Genomic DNA, 24,312 nt, shown 5'->3' on the forward strand with positions numbered 1-24,312 from the left:
TCCTTTACCCTTAAGAGTTTTCCATTGATCATGATGTCAAACCATTTGCTGTGAAATGTATAATACAGCCATTGTTTTGAACCTAGGTGCACTATGTTGACCGTGGATATTCTGAAACAATCCCACAGTGCCATGTTTATCCTGTGCTTATGTACCATGATATTCCAGAGCTTTGCCTACCGTTTCAGCTTTATGGAGTGACACCGGTAAGTTTCCAATGTTACATTGACTGTGTGGTTCTCAGCTGAAGTTACACAACTATAAAACTTGAAATGATAAAACAGAAAATGCTGGGAATACTCAGCAGGCCATGCAGCATCTGTGGGGTGTGGGGGGTGGCGTCAACATTTCAGATTGATAACCAATCATCAGAGCAGTCTAAGTGCCAAATGACATTTTGTACTACTAAACTGTAGACAGTGTAATCTCCAACAAAACAGTATAACATTTGATGTTCAGTGATATTGCCATTACCAAGACCCTCTGCTGTCAGCGTCTTGGGGTGACTTGGCTGGGCCAGCAACAAATGCTTGGGCTCCAAGAGCACATTAGAAACCAATATCTGTGGTAAGAGTCCTCTTGAAGCCTCAAAACATTTCTGTTATCTCAGTAATGTTCAAAGCTCAACACTATTTAAGACAAAGCAATTCACGTAAATATGCATCTCCCCTAAAGCCACTGACACCTCAGATCTTGCAAAATGAATAAGCTTTAAAAACTTAATTGACGGTCAGCACATAATGCAAAGGATGCTGCAATGCTAGAATGTTGTAACACAGAGTTTCACCAGGATGTTGCCAGGAATGGAGGGCTTTCGTTACAAGGAGAGATTGGAGAGGTCGGGAGTGTTCTCACTGGAGAATAGGAGGCTGAGAGGTAACCTTGTAGAGGTTAATACAATTATGAAGGACATAGAAAGAGTAGACACGGTAGGTGAGTCTAAAACTAGATAAAATAGATTTAAGGTGAGAGGGGAAAGGAGATCTGAGGGGCATGTTTTTCACCCAAAGGTCGATGGGCATATGGAGCTAGATGTTAGAGGAGTGGTAGAGCAGGTACAATCAGTGTTTATAAAGCATTTTGTCTCATACCTGGATGGGAAGGTGAAAGAGGAATATGGGCCATATGCAGGAAAATGTGATTAGCATAAATAGGCCCCTTGGTCAACGTTGCTGAGGTGCTTGTTACTGTGGTGTTCAACTCTTGAAAGTGTTTTACATTTGGTGAGGGGGGAACAATGCCTGCCATTCACTGTCTACATAGTTTTTATGGCATTAAATTGGAGATTTTTGTTTTCTTTCTTTCTTTTTAAATCTTTTTATTAATTTTTCCAAAGTTATAAACAAAATAACAATGTTGATACAAAGAGATTGGAATAATCTTACTGTTAATAAACATATACAGAAACTATTTCAGATAACACAGGTATAGTAGACTTCCAAACTCATGATGTAATTAATCATAGAGAAAAAAGAAATAAAAAAAATACAAAGAAAAACCCCAAAAAGAAACAAAAAAAAAGAACTAAATACTAAACCCAAAAAAGAAAACGGAACAAAACAAGGCTAGACCAATATCTCAAATTGAACATGTTCAGTAATGTCGTCAACTCCGCTCCTCTGTTCATATATTCTAAGTTAATAAGAAGGATTCGGAAAGGTCAAATTACACCATGTGAAAATGTTGAATAAATGGTTTCCAAGTCTCTTCAAATTTAACCAAAGGATCAAAAATATCACTTCTAATTTTTTCTAAATTTAAGCATAATATAGTTTGGAAAACCCATTGAAATGTAGTAGGAGGATTGGTCTCCTTCCAGTTCAATAAAATAGATCTTCTGGCCATTAAAGTAACAAATGTAATCATCCGACAGGCTGAAGAAGATAAAGATCTATGTTCTACCATTGGCAATCCAAAAATTGCCGTAATAGGATGGGGTTGTAAATCAAAACACAGAACTGTTTTTTTTTGTTTTCAAAGACACCTTTTTGCAAGGTGTCCTCCTTTAGAAGATCCATGGTGTCTGAGCAAGTCAAGGACGAGCTTTGACCATTCACATTGAAGAATCATTGCTGAGATGCTCAAAAACAGTAACTGTAAAAGAAAATATATCCTAAATAATATTTGGAAGTGAAATCAAAATCAGAAAATAAATATACAAACACTTTTTAAACACAATAGCTTTTGCAGATGCTGGAAATCCAGAGCAACACACAAAAAAATGCTAGAGGATCTCAGCAGATCAAGCAACATCTATGGAAAGGAATAAGCAGTCAATGTTTCAGGCTGAGACCATTCTAGAGGACTGGAAATGAAGGGGGTAGATGCCTGAATAAGAAAGTAGGAGGGGGAGGGATAGGTGAAGCCAGGTGTGTGGGGAAGGGGGATGAGGTAGGATGAGGTAAGAAGCTGTGAGGTGACAAGTGGAAAAGGTAAAGGGTCAGAAAAGAAGGAATCTGGTAGGAGAGGAGAGCAGAACATTGGAGAAAGGGGTGGAGGGGTATTGGGCAGGTGAGAAGAGGTAAGATGGAGAGCCAGAGTGAGGAGATGAAGCAGAGGGAAGGGGGAGGGTGGAATTACTGGAAGTTGGAGAAATTGATGTTCGTGCCATCAGATTGGAGGCTACCCAGATGGAGAAGAAGGTGTTGTTCTCCAACCTGGGAGTGGCCTCATGGTAGCAGAATAGCAGGCGGTGGTCTGACATGCCAGAATGGGAATGGAGGCTGGAAATGAAATGGTTGACCACTGGGAAATCCTGCTTTTTGTGGAGGGAGTGAAGGTGCTCGACAAAGCGGTCCCCCAGTCTGCATTGGGTCTCACCAATGTATAGCAGGCCACCCGTGAGCACCAAATACAGTAGACAACGCCCACAGATTCAAGTGTTGCCTCAGCTGGAAGAATTGTTTGGGACCCTGAATAGAGGTGAGGGAGGAAGTGAATGGTCAGGTGTAACTCTTACGTTTTTAGGGATAAATGCCAGGAAGGCAATTAGTGGAGAGGGATAAATGGACAGATGAATCTTGGAGGGAGTGATCCATGCAGGAAGGAGAGTGTGGGGGAGGGAGTGGTAAAGAAGTGTTTGATAGTTACCTCTTTGATAGAAACCCTGCATTTTTTCCTGTTTAATTAAGCAACTTCCAAAGACAAACTGAATGGAAAGAGTAAATTAATAAAAAAAAAACGATGGTGAAATGTGCACTTTAGAGGATATATTTCAAAAACATCGAAATTGAAGGAAATGCTTGCTATTTAGAATTGCAGGCAAATGGATTAAACTGCTTTGACATTTTAATCGTCTTTGTTTGCAGGTAGGAAACAACTGGCAGGACGATGCTATTGATACTTTGGTAGAATTACTTGTACAAAGAATACTAGAGGTGGAAATCATGGTAATTATATTGTAGCCGAATACAACAGTTTTGTGCAAACACCCTTATTGAAGCTAAGTGTTTGGTATTGTAATTTTTACATTTGGTGACATAATCTTCAAAAATGTAAATGGATGTGAAGTTGACAGACATTTGTGAAATACTGATAATATTTCAATTAAATGAAAGATGTAGGAATCTGATGCAGTTTTGGAGTGCCATCTGCAAAGGATCTCTTACATTTTAATAGACTTTTTCTTGTTATGTTTCTATAACACTAGAATATGTTTTTTTATTGCAGTGAAGCCAGCTGGGCTCCAGGTATCATGGACACTTTAAAGTTTCTTAAACTTTAATTGTATTAACTCTTTTGGTGAAGACCGTGATTAAATTTTTTTAAATGTATCTCCTAAATCAAATTTATAAACTTTTGCCTCTTTTTTTTTGATTACTTAATGTGCATGAATTGAACATTTAAGAAAATTAAATGATTATAAAATATCCTGTTAGATTTAATTAAAGATGTTTATAAGTGACGATAAAGGTTGATCCAGGTGAGGCAATAATGTATTTCTAAATAACAAAATTGAAATGAGAAAGATGTACATCTTAATGTAGGCTGATTTCCGAAGCCTGTGGTAAAGAAATTGGAGTGTGTCAAACCGCACTTTTCTCATCAGTGGTAGAGCAAATTCGTCAGAACAGCAGAGGTTCAGAGAGTGGTGTTACAATAGATTGCATAGGTATTGGTTGTATGTTCTCTTGAGTTTAATAGGTTGAGAAATGATTTGTTCAAAATTGTATTCTAGGAATCTTCAAGAAATAGCACACCAGTGCTATCAGTTGATCTTCGCTTGGACGGAATGTCTGTTTCCTCCTTCATGATTCATTATAACCATGCTGTTCAAACTAAAAAAGCTGCTTTAACATTAAAGGTAAAACCACAAATTTAACCATATCTCATTGTTAGATTCCCAAAATAGTCGTGCAAAATTCTGATCTTCAACTCTTATCAGTCATTTCTTTTAATCATCATGTATGTTCAGTAATTCTTGATGTAGAAACATGTTTTTGAAATTCTCAGTCAAGTTCCTCTCAATCGTCTGCATCCCAGTGGATGCAAGCCTAGCATGATCAAACTTCCCACATAAAGTAACCCACTCATTCCAGCTTTTGGTCTAGTAACTTTTTACTGAAGTGTTCCCAGTGCATTAACATTTGTGAATAGAGAGGCTGCTATTGTACACAGTACTTCAGAAGTATGGCTCATCAATGCACATACTTCAGCATCTGCTTGTGATAAATAATAAAATTTGGTTTGTTGTTCAGTCATTAAGTTGAGTCCGACTCTTCATGACCTCGCGGACATAGGGTCCAAAGGGTTTTCATGGCAAGACATGGAAGTAGATTGCCAGGCCTTTCTTCCACGCAGATACTGCTGCTGCCCAGGCTGGGACCCGGCTGGGTTTGAAATTGGGACCATCTGCCTTGGTCCAGTGCTGATGCCACTACACCACCAGCCAGCCCAAAATCCAGTTTCCTTAATTATTTGCTGCACCTGCATATTTGCCTTTTGTAAATCGTATACCAGGCCAGCCAGATCCCTCTGCATCTCAAAGTTCTGGTTTATCAATTAGTTAACTTTTTTAAATGTTTCCTGCAAAATGATTAATTTCATATTTTTCCACATAGTTTTCCACTTGTTTATCTCAACCACACACTTAACCCATCTACACTTTTTTTGTTTACTGATTTAAAAACTTCACAACCAAAATTCCTTAACTTTCCCATCAGCAAATTTAGCAAGTATACCTTTGGTGCCTTCATCCAAGTCATTTGTATAAATTGTATAAAGCTGAAGCCTCAGCACTCCATGTTGCTAACCAGAAAAAGACCATATTATACTTGCTCCCTATTTTTAGTTAGCTAACTATTCTTATCAATCTCAGTATGTTGTTCTATTCCATTAGCTTTTCTTTCCAGCAACAATATTTGTAGTGACCACTCGTTCACCCACTAGTTCCTCTTTATACCCAGCAATTTTAAAGAGAAATAAAACGATCAGTGCACCTCTCGTGGAAGCATTTTCATCTTGCATGTGAGCATCGGCTGAGAGACTTAAAAATTCTAAAGCACGATAGGATCCTAATCAAAAGATTGAGCATGGTGGGACTTGTGTTCTCAAGTGTGTATATTTCAGTGCAAGGATTATTTGTAAGAAAGGCAGATGAATTTAGAGAATGGATCAGCATGTGGAATTATGACGTCGCCATTAGTGAGACTTAGACACAGGAATGGCAGCTCAAATGTTCCAGGGTTCTGTTTTAGACATGATAGAGCTGGAAGGGCTAAGGGGTGGGGGAGAGGTGTCATTAGGGAAGATGTCACAACTGTGCTCAGGCAGGGCAGACTGGAGAGCTCGTCTACTGAGGCTCTGTGGGTGGATCTGAGGAATAAGAAAGGGATGGCCACGTTAATGGGATTATTATTGTTTCTTCTTTATAACCCTTAAGATTCATTTTCTTGTGGGCATACTCAATAAGTCTACAGAATAATAGGCATAACAGAATCAATGAAAGACTGCCCACATTGGGCTTTCAACGAGCATGCAGAAGACAACAAACTCTGCAAATGCATAAAGAAATAATAATAAATAAGCAATAAATATCAAGAAGATAAGATGAAGAATCCTTAAAAGTGAGTCCATAGGTTGTGGAAACAGTTCAATGATAGGGCGAAGTTATCCCTTTTTGTTCAAGAGCCTGATGGTTGAGAGCTAATAACTTCTGAACCTGGTATTCAAATTCCTGAGGCTCTTTGTACCTTCTTCCTGATGGCAGCAGCAAGAAGAGAGTATGTCCTGGATGGTGGGGGTCCTTGATGATGGGTGCTGCTTTTCTGTGAAGGAGTTTCATGTGGATATGCTCAATGGTTGGGAGGGCTTTACCCATGATAGCCAAGTTTTGTAGAATATTTCTTTCAGAGAGCATCGGTGTTTTCATACCAGGCTGTGATGCAGCCAGTGAATATAATCTTCACCACACATCTATAGAAGTTTGTTAAAGTTTTAGGCATCATGCTGAATCTCTGCCATCTGCTGAGGAAGTAGAAGCACTGCCGTGCTTTCTTCATAATTCCACATGCGTGCAGGGCCTAAGACAGGTCTTCCGAAGTAATAACATCTAGAATTTAAAGTTGCTAACCCTCTCCACCTCTGATCCTCCTTTGTGGACTGGCTTATGGACCTCTGGTTTCCTTCCCCTGAAGTTGATAATCAGTTCCTTGGTCTTGCTGACATTGACTGAGAGGTTGTTGTTATGATACCAGTTGGCCAGATTTTCAATCTTCCTCCTATATGCTGATTCCTCACTACCTTTGATTTGGCCAATGACAGTGGTGTCATCAGCAAATTTGAATATGCCATTGGAGCTGTGCTTAGCCATATTCTCATAGGCATAAAGAAAGTAGAGCAGGGACTAAGCACACAGTCTTGTGATGCCCCTGTTCTGATGGAGATTGTGGAGGAGATGTTGCCAATCTGAACTGATTGGCATATGCAAGTGAGGAAATCCAGGTTCCAGTTGTGTCCAGGTCTTGGAGCTTGTTGTTTAGTTTTGAGGAGATGATATTGAATGCTGAGTTGTAATCAATAAAGAGCCTTTTTGCTATCCAGATGTTTTGGATTTGAGAGAAGCGCCAATGAGATGGCATCTGCTGTTGCTCTGGTAGACAATTTAGAGCAGATCGAAGTTACTTCTCAGGCAGGAGTTGGTACAGTTCATCACCGACTTCTCAAACTACTTCATCACTGTGGATGTAAGTGCTACTGTGCGATAGTCTGTGAGGCAGATCACCATGCTCTTCTTGGGCACTGGTATAATTGAAGCCTGCTTGAAATAGGTAGGCTATTTCCAATCTGCGCCTTGTAAGGCATGAAAATGCCTGACACAGGTTTCTCATGATCTGAGTCGATGTTCCCCTGAAATAGGTAGGTTCCACACACTGCCGAAGCAAAAAGTTAAAGGTCTGAGTGCACACTTGAAGAGTGTCTTGGAAGAAGATGAGGAATGCGATAGCCATTGGGGATTCCATAGTGAGGGGAACAGGCAGGAGGTTCTGTCAGCCCAATAGAGATACCTGCATGGTGTGTTGTCTCCCAGGTGCCAGGATACGGGATGTCTCAGATCGGATACAGAGTATTCTGAAGGGACACTGTGAACAACCGGAAGTCCTGGTACACATTGGTACCAATGACATAGGTCGAAAAGGGAGAGGGTCCTGAAGAGAGAATTCAGGGAGTTGGATAGGAAGCTGAAAAACAGGACCTCCAAGGTAGTAATTTCAGGATTGCTGCCTGTGCCACAGGCTAATGAGCTCAAGAATAGCAAGATCAGGCATACTAATGCATGGCTGAGAGACTGGTGTAGGGGGCTGGACTTTGGGTTCCTGGTTCATTGGGGCTTCTTTTGGGGGAGGTACGACCTGTACAAAAAGGACGGGTTACACCTGAACACAGAGGGGTCCAATATCCTAGCAGGCAGGTTTAATGGAGCTGTTAGTGTTTAAACTAATTTGGTAGGGGATGGAAACCGGAGTGATAGGGCTGAGGAAGGGGAAAACAGAAATAGATCAAAGATGGTATGCAACATATGATAGAAAGGACAGGCAGGAGATGAGGCATAATCACAGCCAGTGGGATGAGTTACAGGGCAATAGAGGTGTGGTGCAGTTAAAATAGAAAGCAACAAATACTGGACTGAAAATGTGAATGCACGCAGCATAAGAAATAAAATGGAGGCTCTTGAAATTCAGCTACAGATTGGCAAGTATGGCGTTGTGGCCATCTCTGAAATTTGGCTAAAGGATGGCTGCCATAGAGAGCTGAATGTACAAGGATACACGGTGTATCGGAAAGGTAGGATAGTAGGCAGAGAGGGTGGTGTGGCCCGGTGTATAAGAAATAATATTAAATCATTAGAAAGGGATAACATAGGATTGGAAGGTGTAGAGTCTCTGTGGGTTGAGTTAAGAAATGACAAGGGTAAAAGGATCCTAATGGCAGTTGTATATAGGCCTCCAAACAGCAGCCAGGATGTGGAATACAGCAGGAGATAGAAAAGGTGTGTCAGAAGGGCAATTTCATGATTATCATTGGGGATTTTAACATGAAAGTAGATTGGAGAAAACCAGGCCAGTACTGGACCTCAAGAGAGAGAATTTGTAGAATGTCTAAGGGATGGCTTTTTGGAACAGCTTGTTGTTGAGCCCACTAGGGGACACTTGGGTGTTGTGCAATGATCCGGAAGTGATAAGAGAGCTTAAAGTTAAGGAACCCTGAGGGAACAGTGATCACAATATGATCGAGTTCATTTTGAAATTTGAGAAGGAGAAACTAAATTCCAATGTGTCTGTATTTCAGTGGAATAAAGGAAATTACAATGGCATGAGAGGGAAACTAGCCAAGGTTGACTGGAAAGGGACACTAGTAGGAAGGACAGTAGAGCAGCAATGGCTGGAGTTTCTGCGAAAAATGAGGGAATTGCAAGACAGATATATTCCAAATAAGAAATAAATTTTGAATAGAAGAAGGACACTACTGTGGCTGACAAGTGAAGTCAGAGCCAAAGTAAAAGCAAAACAGAGGGCATATAAGGAAGCCCAAACTAGTGGGAAGATAGAGGATTGGGAAGCTTTTAAAAACTTGCAGAAGGAAACTAAGAAGGTCATTAAGAAAGAAAAGATGAATTATGAAAGGAAGCTGGCGACTAATATCAAAGAAGATACTAAAATCTTTTTTTAAGTATATAAAGGGTAAAAAAGAGTTGGGGGTAGATATAGGCCCAATAGAAAATGACGTTGGAGATATTGTAATGAGACACGCAGAGATGGCAGAAGAACTGAATGCGTATTTTGCATCAGTGGTCAGTGGAAAACATCTGCAGTATACTGGACATTCAAGAGTGTCAGGGAAGTGAAGTTTGTGCAGTGAAAATTATGATTGTGAAGGTGTTCAGGAAGCTTAATGGTCTGAGGGTGAATAAATCTCCTGGACCTGATGGAATGCACCCTCGGGTTCTGAAGGAAGTAGCTGGAGAGATTGCAGAGGCATTAACAATGATCTTTCAAGATTTGATAGATTCTGGCATTGTACCAGGTGACTGGAAAATGGCAAATGTTACTCCACTATTTAAGAAGGGTGGGAGGCAGCAGAAAGGAAACTGTAGACCTGTTAGCCTGACATCAGTGGTTGGGAAGTTGTTGGAATCGATTGTTAGGGTTGAGATTACAGGGTACCGCGAGGCACATGACAGGATAGGCCAAAGCCAGCATCGTTTCCTGAAAGGAAAATCCTGCCTGACTAACTTACTGCAATTTTTTGAGGAAATTACAAGCAGAGTAGACAAAGGAGATGCAGTAGATGTGGTGTACTTAGATTTTCACGAGGCCTTTGACAAGGTGCCACACATGAGGCTGCTTAGCAAGATAAGAGCCCATGGAATTATAGAGGAGTTACTAGCATGGGTGGAGCATTGGCTGATCAGCAGAAAACAGAGAGTGGGAATAAAGGGATCCTATTCTGGCTGGCTGCTGGTCACCAGCGGGTACTATTGAGGAAACGGAGAGACTTAGATAGTTTAGAGGAATGGGCAAAGAAGTGGCAAATGAAATACAATGTTGGAAAGTGTATGGTCATGCACTTTGGTGGAAGAAATAAACAGGCAGACTATTATTTAGATGGGGAGAGAATTCAAAATGCAGAGATGCAAAGGGACTTAGGAGGCCTTGTGCAGGATACCTTACCTTCCAAGTTGAGTCGGTGGTGAAGAAGGCGAATGCAATGTTGGCATTCATTTCTAGAGGTAAGGAATATAAGAGCGGGTATGTGATGTTGAGGCTCTGTAAGGCACTCATGAGACTACACTTGGAGTATTGTGTGCAGTTTTGGACGACTTATTTTAGAAAGGATATACTGACATTGGAGAGGGTTCAGAGAAGATTCACAAGATTGATTCCAGGAATGAAAGGGTTACCATATGAGGAATGTCTGGCAGCTCTTGTATTCCTGGAGATCAGGGGAATGAGGGGGGATCTCATAGAAACATTCAGAATGTTAAAAGGCCTGAACAGATTAGATATGGCAAAGTTATTTCCCATGGTAGGGGATTCTAGGACAAGAGGACATGACTTCAGGATTGAAGGAAGTCCATTTAGAACAGAGATACAGAGAAATTACTTTAGTCAGAGGGTGGTAAATCTGTGGAATTTGTTGCCACGAGCGGCTGTGAAGGCCAAGTCTTTGGGTGCATTTAGGGCAAAGATGGATAGGTTCTTGATTAACCAGGGCATCGAAGGGTATGGGGAGAAGGCAGGGGAGTGGTGATGACTGGAAGAATTGGCTCAGCCCATGATTGAATGGCAGAGCAGACTTGATAGGCCGAATGGCCTACTTCTGCTCCTATATCTGAGGGTCTTCTGGAACACCACCAGCCAGTTGATCGGCACAGGTTCTTTAGTACTTGGCCAGGTACTCCAATGGGCCAGATGCTTTTCATGGGTTTACCCTCCTGAAGGATGCTCGCTTGTCAGCTTCAGAGACTGAAATCATAAGATCATCAGGTTGTGTGGGTGTTCATTATGGTTCCTCCATGTTTTGACAGTCTAAGCGAGCATAAAAGGCATTGAACTCATCTGGAAATGAAGCCTGCAGTCTCTTATGTTGCCTGACACCTTTAAGAGTTGATGGTATTCAAGCCCTGCCACAACTGTCAAGCATCCTTGTTGATTCAGGTTTAGTCTGGAATTGCCCCTTCACCAATGAAATGGCTTTCTGGAGATCATACCTGGACCTCTCGTAACTTAGTCACCAGACTTCTGATTGGGGAAGACTGATTGATTTTGTATGGACACCCTCATCTACCACTGTTTTAATAAAATCTGTTACAATCATGGTGTATTCACTCAGATCTCTAGATGAGTCCCTGAACATGATCTTGTCCATTGATGTGAAGCAATCCCGTAACTGTTCCTCTGCCTCCTGCGACAGTATTTTCTTCAAATAAGCCTGGTTGTAGTCTCCAACTATGATCTGAAATATGTCGGGATGGACCGCTTCTTGGTTGGAGACAGCATCATGCAGTATTGTGAGCGCTTAATTATAGTCATCCATTGGTGGTATGTAAACTGGTTAGGATCACGGATGAGAACTCCCTAGGTAAGTAGAACGGATGGCTTTTGATCGTTAAGTCATGGGAACGTGAGTTTGAGAAAACCTCCAAGAGTTTGTCATGAAACACTCACCACCTTCTTTTGCCTTTTCCAAATCAGCAGTTTTGTCCTTTATGTGAATTGGGAAGCCTTTGGGTCTAATCCTTGTTTCTGGTGTGCTAGGATGAAGCTGTGTCTTGGCCAGACATAGAATAGAACAGACACTCATTTCAAACTGATAGAGCAATCTTGCCCTCAGGTCCTCAGCTTTGTTCTCCGGCAACTGCACATTTCCCAAGAAGATGCTAGGTGAAAGAGACCTGGTTACTCTGCATCTCTGCATTTCAGCCTGGCTTGGAGTCTTCCCCTCCCCCCACCTCTCTTCTGACTATAAATGATGAACCTTCATCTTCTTAAGAGTGCCATACCTGTCTGGTCCGCTGAGTCCTTCGGATGATCATGAGATCTGTAGATCATTAGGTTGATTTTAAAGTACATTGCTCAGAGGGAAGTTGCATGCTAATATTGTTCTGTTGTTAAAAAGGCTTTGAGAATTACAGGCTGATGAGCCTGACATCAGTAGTGGGTATGTTATTGGAAGTTATTCTAAGGGACTGGACATATAAGTATTTGAATAGACAGGGAGTAATTAGAGAAAGCCAACAAGGCTTTCTGTGTGGTAGGTCATGTCTAATGAGACTTGTGGAGTTTTTTGAGGAAGTTGCCAGGAAAGTTAAAGGCAGGCAGTGGATGTTTATATAATGGACTTTAGCAAGGCCTTTGACAAGGTCCCATATGGAAGGTTGATCAAGAAAGTTCAGTCGCTTTGCATTCAGGCTGAAGTGGTAAATTGGATTAAACATTGCTTTCACGGAAGAAGCCAGAGAGTTGTAGTATATGGCTACATCTCTGATTGGAGTGTAGCAGAGATCAGTGATGGGTCCGTTACTCTTTATCATCTATATCAATGATCTGGCTGATGTAAACTAGATCTGCAAATTTGTGGATGACTCCAAGATCGGGGATGTAGTGGAACTTGAGGTGGTGAGTACACCAGCAGAAGTTGTGGATCTGGGTTTGATGTCAACATTTAAGAGAAATTTGGTAGGTATGTGGATGGGAGGAGTTTGGAAGGCTACGGTCTGGGTGCAGGTCGATGGGTGTCAGCAGATTAATAGTTTGGCTTGGACTAGATGAGCTGAAGGGTCTGTTTCTGTGCTATAGCGTCTTTTGAATCCACAACATAAAGTGTGCTGGACTGAGTGCTGAAAGTTTACATTGAATAGATTTTAAAAACTGCTGAAAATAATTTCACCCAAGGTGTGACGCTTGTACTTTTCTGTAACCAAGATATTTTACATACAGGTGTCCCCTGCTTTTTGAACGTTCACTTTACGAAACCTCACTGTTACGAAAGACCTACGTTAGTTCCCTGTTTTCACTAACAGAAGATGTTTTCACTGTTACAAAAAAAGGCAGCATGCGAAAAAAAAGCAGTGCGCGCCCCGAGCAGCCTCTCTCCCCCGGATTCAGAACGGCATTCTCACCGGCATTACTTAAACACGTGCCTGTGAGCAGCCGTTTGCAAGATGAGTTTGAAGGTATCAGAAAAGCCTGAGAGAGCTCGTAAGGGTGTTACACTTAGTGTAAAACTAGACATAATTAAGCATTTCGATCGTGGTGAACGAAGTAAGGACAAAGTGAGTTTGGCTTGTGGAAGTTGATGAAGATAATGTTGAAGAGGTTTTGGCATCCCATGACCAAGAACTGATAGATGAAGAGCTGATGCAATTGGAAGAGGAAAGGATAACAATTGAAACCGAATGCAGTAGCGAATGGACCGAAAGTGAAGTCGTCCAGTAACTGAACGTGAAGCAACTGCGTGAGATTTTCGCTGTAGTGATAAAGTACGACTTTAATTTTGAAACGCTACGTAGGTTTAGGGCATATTTGCAGGATATTTGAGTGCTTACAAAGAACTGTATGATAGAAAAATGCACGAGGCTCAGCAGTCAAGCATACTGTCATTTTTCAAGCCTTCCACATCAGCCACAGCAGACAACAAACCTCGACCTTTGACATTGAGGCAGGCAGTCATTGGAGAAGATGAGCTGCCTGCCCTGATCGACGATGAGATGACACCCCAGTGTCCCACCACCCCAACCCCCGGACCGCGGACAGATTCCGATTAGCGGAGAATGCAGCAGTAGCTGGGAGGCACATAGCACATCTTTAAGGAAAAAGCTAAAATAAACATGCTGATTAATTAGGTGCTGCCCAGCACGTAATTGTCGGCCCAGATCAGAGGCGATGCAGTGGATTCTGATCTGGGCTGACAGTTACGAGCCGGGCGGCACCTAATTAATTAGCATGTTTATTTCGGTTTTTTTCTTAAAGATGTGCTGTGTGCCTCCCGGCTGCTGCTGCTGTACCCCTGCATGCTTCGCGGCAATGTATCGGGTCGGTGGCCTGGAGGGTGGAGGCCACTGCACCACCCCAACCTCCAACGACTCAGCCTAATACACCATCATCAGCGTGCTCGGTGCTGTCTTCCCGATTCCAGTAAGTGGTACTACACTGTACATACGTTATTTCTACTTTATATCGGCTGTGTATTTTTATGCGTTATTTGCTATGGTTTGGCAGCTTCATAGCTTAAAGGTTACTGGAGAGAGTATTTTTGCTAACAGCGCCTGTGTGAGATTTTCTGCTGAGAGTGCTGCGCAGTGTTTTTGCCGATGGCGCTTGCATGAGATTTTCGCTATGGAGATCTGTGCAGGCAATCGTTGTAGAGAAGTATTTCTGCTTTATGTAGGCTGTGTATTTATCATATCATTCCTGCTTTTACTATATGTTACTGTTATTTTAGGTTTTATGTGTTATTTGGCATGATTTGGTAGGTTATTTCTGGGTCTGCGAACACTCACAAATTTTTCCCATATAAATAAATGGTAATTGCTTCTTAGCTTTACGACATTCCGGTTTATGAACCGTTTCATAGGAACACTCTACCTTCGGATGGCGGGGGAAACCTGTATTATAAAACTAGATTCTCTAGTTTAAAACTGCATTTGTCATAATGACAAGACTGATGACTGATTTCTGGAAGCTCGCTGATGCTAGAATTTGCAAGTGTTTCTAAAATCCAAATCATAGACGTTTATAGTTTGTAATCTAGAAAGTGGAAGGATTAAAGAAAGAGCCAGAAGTAAAAATTGTAGAGCCAGTTGAAGCGATCTACTTTTTCCTGGGCACACTCACTGACTATCAGCAAGGAACTGTTACCTTGAGCTTAAATTCAGTTTATTCCTGTGTTGTATTTATATTGTTTGTTATTATTTACAGCAAAGAAAAGTTTGAAGGTTATTTTATATGTACTTCATAACAGCACACTATATAATATGTCATTCCTCCACAGAAAGATTCATCTGGTTTAAATAATGAAAATATTTCTGAAGAGAACTGGGATTTGACATTTAAAGTAAGAAGTTACTAAATATCAATGAAATATTGAGTAGTTATCCTTTTTGACTATGTCCTTTATCACCGCTATTCAATTGCAGCCCAATTAAAAGTTATTTAAGGCTTACCTTTAAATGTGCAATAACTGGGGTAAATAATTTTAGTTTGGAAATTGAACTCTGACCATTGGAGCTCTAGTACATGCACTAGTCTTCCACAAGAGCAAGATGATGTGTCTAGAAAATGCTCAGTGTAATGGGAATCTCGTAGGAGGAAAGGAATAATCTAATGTATTGGAAATCTGTTTTCATAGGGTTTACTCTCCTCACAGTTTGAAACAAATATGTTACCTGAATATGATTATCCACAATTGCCATTGCCTGGAAAGATTTTCCCAGTAACTGTAAAGCACATAGAAACTCCCATTCAGGTATGTAAGCACTTTTCATTGAATCAGCTTTTTAAAATAAATTTCCTGGCTTCCACAGAATAAACTTAAATTGCACAAAGATGAACCATTTTAAAAAGCACAAGCACTATTTTCGTACTTGAAGACAACAGGTTTAATACTTTTTAATTGAAACAATTTTTTTGTTTTCCTATATCATTCATACCATTAAAAGATATATGGGAACACATGGCTTAATAAAAGCCAACTTAATTGATAGAAGGCACACAGGAGCGAGCTATATCAGCTGGTTGAGTGGTGTTGCAGTAGCAACCTTGCACTGAACATCAGTAAGACCAAAGAACTGATGGTAGACTTCAGAAGGGGTAAGATGAGGGAACACATGGAGCAGCGGATCAAAGATGGCAGCAGCTGACACCATTGAGTTCTCTGCCCAGCCCCAGCGGTGTTGGTCAGGAAGAAAGATGAATCATGACAGTTCTGTGTAGACTACCGCTTTATCACTGCCTACCCGCTGCCCTGAATTCACAATGTCCTGGACTGTCTTGCGGGTTCAACCTCATTCAGCTCTCTCGATCTACCGAGCGGCTACTGGCTGGTTGAACTGTCCCAGGGCTGCCTTCACCATTGGTCAAGGGCTGTGGCACTTCTGGGTAACAGCATTCCATTGGTCAAGAGCTATGGCACTTCCAGGTAACGGCATTCCATTGGTTAAGGGCTGTGGCACTTCCAAGTAACGGCATTCCATTGGTCAAGGGCTGTGGCACTTCCGGGTAACGGCATTCCATTGGTCAAGGGCTGTGGCACTTCCAGGTAACGGCATTCCATTGGTCAAGGGCTGTGGCACTTCCAGGTAACGGCATTCCATTGGTCAAGGGCTGTGGCACTTCCGGGTAACAGCATTCCATTGGTCAAGGGCTTTGGCACTTCCGGATAACGGCATCTGGCCTGTGGAACACCCTGGCCATATTCAGAAGATGCTGGCTCACGTTCCATAGAGTCGTCGTGTCAACTATTTGTATGATTTCTGTGGAACTTGGAAGAGGTCCTCCCCACCATCTGCCAGGTAAACCCGTGCTTCAACCCCACAAAATGCTGTCTGGTGCGCCACCTAACAAGTTCCTGGGGCACTTGGTGAGTGCAGAAGGAGTGGTGTCAGACCCTGAGACGGTGGCAGCAGTCGAGGAGTGGCCCATCCCTTCACGATGACTCCAAGCTTCTCAGCTTCCTGGGGCTGGCATCATACTACCACTGGTTTATTAAGGACTTTCCCACCCTTGGCAGTTCCCTGCACCAGCTCACCAGAAGGGGAAGCCCTTCACCTAAACTGACACCTGCACTGCCGCCTTCAACTAACTCCGAGCTACGCTCACCCAGGCCCCAGTGCTGGCATATGTACCCATGATGCCTTCCGGCAAGGTGCTGTATCTTGAAAACATAGTCCTTGCAGAGACTCCAGTCACCACACCAGCTGCCCCTCGGTACTGCAGAAGCTCAATAACCAGGTCAGTATCGCATGGTCCGTGCGAAGCAGGAGCCGATGGCCGAAGAGGCGGGGCAGAAGTGAGGGAAGGGCCTGGTCATATGTACCCTGATCCTCATTATCGACACAGATGCCAGCAGCGGGGAATTTGACACAGTGCGGTCACAGGAAGGGGACCAAGGAGAACACGTTGTGGCATACTTCAGCCACCCTAAACAGAACTATTGTGTCACCTGCCGGTAGCCTTCCAGGCCCTTCCCTCACTTCTGCCCCGCCTCTTCGGCCAACAGCTCCTGCTTCGCACGGACCATGCGATACTGACCTGGTTATTGAGCTTCTGCAGTACCGAGGGGCAGCTGGTGTGGTGGCTGGAGTCTCTGCAGGACTATGTTTTCAAGATACAGCACCTTGCCGGAAGGCATCATGGCATTACTGATGCCCTCTCTCGCCGTCCCTGTGAGGCCACTGAGCGACGCTACTGTTGCCGCCTCAAGGTTCAAAGCCAGGGGCAAGCGGTGGTGGCAACGCTTCAAGTAGCAGCCAGTGGGAACCTCCCCAACATCGACCAGCAGCAGCTGTGCAGCGAGCAGGTGAGTGATCCCACGCTGGCCCGGGTAGGGGATGGTGGCCGGAGTGGGCAGAGGTTTCTGCCCTGGATCCAGAGACCAAAACCCTGTACTCTCAGTGGGGCACTGTGGAGGTGCGTGACGGGTTGCTGTTCCGACGGTGGTAGTTTTCCCATGACGGCAGACATCTCCTGCAGCTGGTGGTCCCATAGGGGCTCTGCACCACGGTGCTGCGGTCAGTGCACAGGCTGGTGGGAGCCGGTCGTTTCAGGGTAGCAAAGACATTGAACAAGCTACGCAAACACATTTTGGCCTGAGTGCAGGCAGGATGTGGAGCAGTTCGTGCACTGCTGCGAACAGAAAGGACCAGGCAGCCAATCTAGGGTGCCAGTGCAGCGTGTAGGGGTAGACATCCTGGGCCTCTTCACCCACACCGATGGCGGGAACCACTACGTTCTCACGGTCATGGATTACTTCACAAAGTGGCTAGAGGCGTATGCAGTCCTGGACAAGAGTGCTACCGCCACTGATGAGAGAATCGTGGAGGGGCTCTTGGCACCCCTGAGGAGCTCCACAGCAACCAGGGGCACAACTTTGAGGTGCAGGTGGTTCGGAATCACCGAAGTGTGAACCCCCCCCCCCACACCCACAAAGTGACGGGCTGGTGGAGCACTTCAACCACACCCTGACTATGTAGCCTGCCATCCTCTTTAGCCAGCACCAGTACGATTGGGATCGCCACCTACCCCTAGTAGTGTGGCCATACCAGACAGCAGTTCAAGAGAGCCAACTGTGTTCATGTTCAAGCAGGAGCTGCACACGCTGGTGGATCTGGTGTTTGGCCCTCCTCTCAGGCCAGAGATTCCTAGGGAGGCCAGGTTTGAGTGCCTGCGGCACCTCAGGTTCACGATATGGCTTGGCAAGTCCAAAGCACAGCCGGGGACGGGGCTTTACTGTGTGGGATCGAATATGGGTCTGCTGCTCCAACCGGAAGAAGGGAGTATCCCCCAAGCTTGGAAGCCATAGGAAGGGGCCAGTTAAGATGCTTGACCGCACCTCCAATGTGGTATATCTGGGCGGTTGCCTGAGCAGTGGAAGGTAGTCGTGCTGCACCGGGACCAGCTGGCGCCTTATCAGCTGCTGGCCACCACAGACCCAGCGAGGAGGAAGGAAGGAAGTGACGCTCTGGGTGCCCTGCCTCTTGCCTTACCAAACAGTGCCCCCCACCCAGTGCCCTAGGTGGTGAAGTTGACCACCACCGGGAGTTTTGGAATTTGTGGACTCTGGGGTTGCGGAGGATGGTTGACCCCTCAGGTGGGGACATTGTGGTTCTCCAGTGGCGTGGTTGGCAGCTCACCTCAGCATTCCTAGCAGCCAGCACTTGTTCTTGTTTTAAAATGTGTTCTTGGAATTACAGTAAGGTGTTCAATTTCTTTTATTGTTACATTTTAGCTCAGGCTATACAGTTGTTCGCTTGGGTGTTTGTGAGTCGTCCTGAGTGTAACTGGGGTGTGTAGTAATCACCTCCCCGTCTGTGTATGATCTCTCCCTGGCTCATTGCGTTCAGTATGTTGTTGTGCTTGTTGCAATAAAAGCAACAGTGGAGATAACGAACTTTTCTCATCTGTCATCATGAACCAAATGCTTACTACTACATACATAGATACATAAAATAAATATGTATAAATGACCGAGGACTCTAATATTCCTACTTACTTTTAGTTAAGTATTACAAAATATTCTGCTTTAATGTTTTATAATCCTTGTCACTGATGAATGATGAATTGGAGTTTGTATTTTGAAAATATTTATGATTTTTCTACTTGACACTTTCCAAAATTCCAATCAGTTAAGACTTGTGTGATTTTCTTCTGTGCAGTAGACAATTGATATTGCTAGTTTAATCCCAAGCTCCTCTTCTAAAGGTCCAGCTGCCTCTTCCAACTACCCACCTCACTTCTCAATTTTCAGTGTTGCTTGTGAAAATACTGTGGGCTGTTTCTGTCAGAAATGTTGAGATAATCTGCATAGTCACATTTGTCAGTCCATGATCAGCATTAAATAAAACTGCAATTAATCTACATCCCTGTATGTAGCCTGCTAGAAATGTGTTAAAAATATCGGAATAACTCATAACTGTCTTGTGCTTATCATATCCTTTCATTACTCCATGCAAGGTCCTGACTTTTTCTATAATGACTTTTTCTCTAGCACTCTATCCTCTTCCCCCCCCGCCCACCCCAAACTCCTGAAAACAAAACTTTGGGACTAATTCACCTGCAGAATAAACACTTAGTTAAGCCTTTGAAATGAATGGCATGATTTTGAGTTCTAATTTTATGCATTTTTTTTATAAAGGTGTATATCTCTCTTGATGCAAGGAAGGACGTTGGATCATATAGTGATACTGATGATAGTGGCATAAACTCTGAATCCAAAGATGAACTTGAGCAATCTCTGAGAGAGCTTAATCCAAATGCAGAAGCACTTCCTTTACTCACAGATTTCAGATCAGGTATAGACAACTAGATTCATTTCATTTGGTACTCTGATAAAATATAAGTTTAACATGGTATTCAAATAAGACCATAAGACAGGAGCAAAAAAATTGGCCATTTGGCCCATCGAGTCTGCTCTGCCATTTCAACATGCTGGATTTATTATCCCTCTCAACTCCATTCTCTTCCCTTCTCCCCGTAAGGGTGTTTGTGAGTTGCCCTGAGTGTAACTGGGGTGTCTAATAATCACCTCCCCGTCTGTGTGTGACTGAGTTTGATGCCCTGACTAATCAAGAAACTATCAACTTCCACTTTAAATATATTCAGTGACTTGGCCTACACAGCAATGATTTCCACAGATTCACCACCCTCTGGCTAAAGAAATTCCTGCTCATCTCGTTTCTAAATGGACGTTTCTCTATTCTGAGGCTGTACCCCCTAGTCTTAGACTCACCCGCTACAGGAAACATCCTCTCCACATTTACTGTATCTAAGCCTTTCTATATTAGACAGGTTTCAATGGGATATCCCCTCATTCTTCTAAACTCCGACGAGTACAGGCCCAGAGTCATCGAACGCTCTTCAAACATGAACCCTTTCATTCCCAGAATCATTCGTCATGTGTAAATACTTTAATTTATGGAAACGTTCTCATGAACCTTTTCTGGGCCCTCTCCAATGCCACCATGTCTTTTCATAGATAAGAGGCCCAAACCTGCCAGCAATCCTCAGTGTGGTCTGTCCAATGCTTTATAAAGCCTCAGTATTATATCCTTGCTTTTATATTCTAGTCCCCTCGAAGTGAATGCTAACATTGCATTTGCCTTCCTTACCACCAACTCAGACTGCAAATTAACCTGCACAAGGACTCACAATTCTCTCTGCTCCTCTAATTGAATTTTCTCCCTGTTTAGAAAATAATCTAGGTCTTCATCCCTTCTACCAAAGTGCACAACCATACACTTCACTAACTATATTTCATGTGCCACTTCTTTGCTGATTCTCCCAATCTGTTCAATTCCTTCTGCAACCTCTCTGCTTCTTCAACACTACCTGCTCTTCCACCTACCTTCATATTGTCTGCAAACTTGGGCATAAGGCCATCAATTCCATCATCCAGATCATTAAAATACGATGTGAAAAGAAGTGGTCCCAACATCAACCCTGCGGCACACCACTAGTCGTTGACAGCCAACAACAAGAGGCTCCCTTTGTTCCCACTCTTTGCTTGCTGCCAGTCAGCCACTGCTCTATCCATGCTAGTATCTTTCTTGTAATACACCTAGCTCTTATTTTGTTAAGTAGCCCCATGTGTGGCGCCTTGACAAAGGCCTTCTGAAAATCCAAGTAAACAACATTCACTGACTGTCCTTTGTCTACCCTGCCTGTTATTTCCTCAAAGAATTGCAACAGATTTGACAGGCAAGGATTTCCCCTCAAGGAAATCATGTTGACTTTGGCCTTTTTTTAAAATCATGTGCCTCCAAGTATCCCAAAACCTCATCCTTAATAATGGACTCCAACATCTTCCCAACCGCTAAAGTCAGGCTAACTGGCTTATAATTTTCTTTCTTCTGCCTCCCTCCCTCCTTGAACAGTGGAGTGACTTTTGCAATTTTCCAGCTCTCAGGAACCATTCCACAATCTATTGATTCTTGAAGGATCATTACTAATGTCTCCACAATTTCTTCAGCTACCTCTTTTCAGAGCTCTGGGATACAGTCCATCTGGTCCAGGTGACCTTTTAGCTTCCCAAGCACCTTCTCCTTAAATATTGCAACTTCATTCACTTCTGCCCACTGACTCGAACATCTGGCATATTGCTCGTGTCTTCTAGTGAAGACTGTTGCAAAATACTTACTAACTTCATCCATCATTTCTTTGTCCCCCATGACTACATCCCCAGCATCATTTTGCAGTGGTTCATTATTTACTTTCGCCTCTCTTTTGCTCTTTAATACAGTGCACCTGAAAAAACTTTGTTATCCTCTTACTATTGACTAGCTTACCTTTATATTTCATCTTTTCTCTTCACATAGCTTTATTTAGTTGCTTTCTGTTGGTATTTATAAGCTTCCCAACTCATTAGCAACTTTTTTTTGCTTGATTATATGCAGTCTTCTTTGCTTTTATGCTGTCTTTGACTTCCATTGTTAGTTATAGTTGTGTCATCCTCCCTCTAGAATAACTTATCTTTGGAATGTTTCTATCCTGCATCTTCTGAATTGCTCCCAGAAACTGCAGCCATTTCTCAACTTCCTTTACTCCACTATAATGTTGATACATCTAACTTTAGCTTCTCCCTCTCGAACTACAGGTGAATTTTATCATATTACAATGACTGTCTCCTTAGGGTTCCTTTACCTTAAGTTCCCTAATCTCTTCTGGTTCATTACACAACCCCCAATCCAGAATTGCCTTTTCCCTAGTGGGCTTAACGACAACCTTCACCAATTTGATTTCCCAAATATATCTGCATGTTGAAATCTCCTAGGACTATTGTAACCTTGCCCTTATTACATGCCTTGTCTGTCTCCTCTTGTAATTTGTATCCCATACCCTTGGCTACTGTTTGGAAGCCTTGTGGGTTTTTTTTTGTATCCTTCTTTTCTTTCTTTATTAATCTTTTTATTGATTTAAAAGGAGCATAAATACAATCAAGAGGAGAATTATCTCAAATATATATATATCAGTAACAATATAAACCAAGATTAGGATAAACATTGTCAAAATATTTTACCTACTGTTATTTCCAATGACCAAACTGGATTTATTAAAAATAGATATTCACATTTTAACCATAGAACCATAGAACTACAGCACAGAAACAGGCCTTTTGGCCCTTCTTGGCTGTGCCAAACCATTTTCTGCCTAGTCCCACTGACCTGCACATGGACCATATCCCTCCATATACCTCCCATCCATGTATCTGTCCAATTTATTCTTAAATGTTAAAAAAGAACCCGCATTTGCCACCTCGTCTGGCAGCTCATTCCATACTCCCACCACTCTCTTTGTGAAGAAGCCCCTCCTAATGTTCCCTTTAAACATGCCCCCCCCCTCACCTTTAACCCATGTCCTCTGGTTTTTTTCTCCCCTTGCCTCAGTGGAAAAAGCCTGCTTGCATTCACTCTATCTATACCCATCATAATTTTATATACCTCTATCAAATCTCCCCTCATTCTTCTACGTTCCAGGGAATAAAGTCCTAACCTATTCAACCTTTCTCTGTAACTGAGTTTCTCAAGTCCTGGCAACATCCTTGTAAACCTTCTCTGCACTCTTTCAACCTTATTTATATCTTTCCTGTAATTTGGTGACCAAAACTGAACACAATACTCCAGATTCGGTCTCACCAATGCCTTATACAACCTCATAATAACATTCCAGCTCTTATACTCAATACTTCGATTAATAAAGGCCAATGTACCAAAAGCTCTCTTTACGACCCTATCTACCTGTGATGCCACTTTTAGGGAATTTTGTATCTGTATTCCCAGATCCCTCTGTTCCACTGCACTCCTCAGTGCCTTACCATTAACCCTGTATGTTCTACCTTGGTTTGTCCTTCCAACGTGCAATACCTCACACTTGTCTGCATTAAACTCCATCTGCCATTTTTCAGCCCATTTTTTCAGCTGGTCCAAACATTCGAAGATTATTAAATATTATTCACTCTTCTCCATCTAAAGAATCTGAATGTGTTGTTTCTCTTGACGCAGAGAAAGCCTTTGATAGGGTGGAGTGGTTTTACTTATTTGAGGTTTTGGAAAGATTTAATCTTGGCCTGTGATTTATTTCCTGGATTAAACTGATCTATCATGTTCCTATGGCTGCTGTTATAACTAATAATCAAAAATCTCCCTATTTTAGATTACATAGGGGTACTCAACAGCAATGCCCTCTTAGCCCTTTTATTATTCAACTTGGCCTGAGAACCCCCTTGTTATTGCTCTTAGAGATTCTAACACTGTTCAGGGTATTAAGAGAGGGGACAAAATACACAAGGTTTCGTTATATGCAGATGTTAGTTTATATTTCAGATCCTAAGAAATCTATTCCTTCTATGTTATCTATATTTTCTGAATTCTGTTGTTTTACTGGGTATAAATTAAATTTACATAAAAGTGAGTTATTCCCTACTAATAATTACTCAGATCCAAATCATCAAGTACCTTTTAGTATTGCTAAAAATTACTTTATCTATCTTGGTATTAAAATTACTAAAAATTTTAAGGATCTCTGTAGATATAATTTTTTTCCATTAATTGTTTACACCAAACAAATGCTTTCTAAATGGCCGCCTATGACATTATCATTA

General features: G+C 42.4%; 1 protein-coding gene across 1 annotated transcript in view; it reads left to right on the plus strand.

The window, feature by feature from the left end:
* Positions 1–24,312, plus strand: part of rnf17 (ring finger protein 17) — a 150,598-nt gene that overhangs the window by 112,384 nt on the left and 13,902 nt on the right. The window contains exons 25-30 of the mRNA XM_063054906.1: positions 87–206; positions 3,309–3,389; positions 4,178–4,303; positions 14,992–15,054; positions 15,349–15,465; positions 19,852–20,008. Coding sequence (XP_062910976.1) covers positions 87–206; positions 3,309–3,389; positions 4,178–4,303; positions 14,992–15,054; positions 15,349–15,465; positions 19,852–20,008 — 664 coding nt within the window. The remainder of the gene's footprint in view (positions 1–86; positions 207–3,308; positions 3,390–4,177; positions 4,304–14,991; positions 15,055–15,348; positions 15,466–19,851; positions 20,009–24,312) is intronic.

This window comes from Mobula hypostoma, chromosome 7, assembly GCF_963921235.1.
Source record: "Mobula hypostoma chromosome 7, sMobHyp1.1, whole genome shotgun sequence".
Taxonomy (NCBI): domain Eukaryota; kingdom Metazoa; phylum Chordata; class Chondrichthyes; order Myliobatiformes; family Myliobatidae; genus Mobula; species Mobula hypostoma.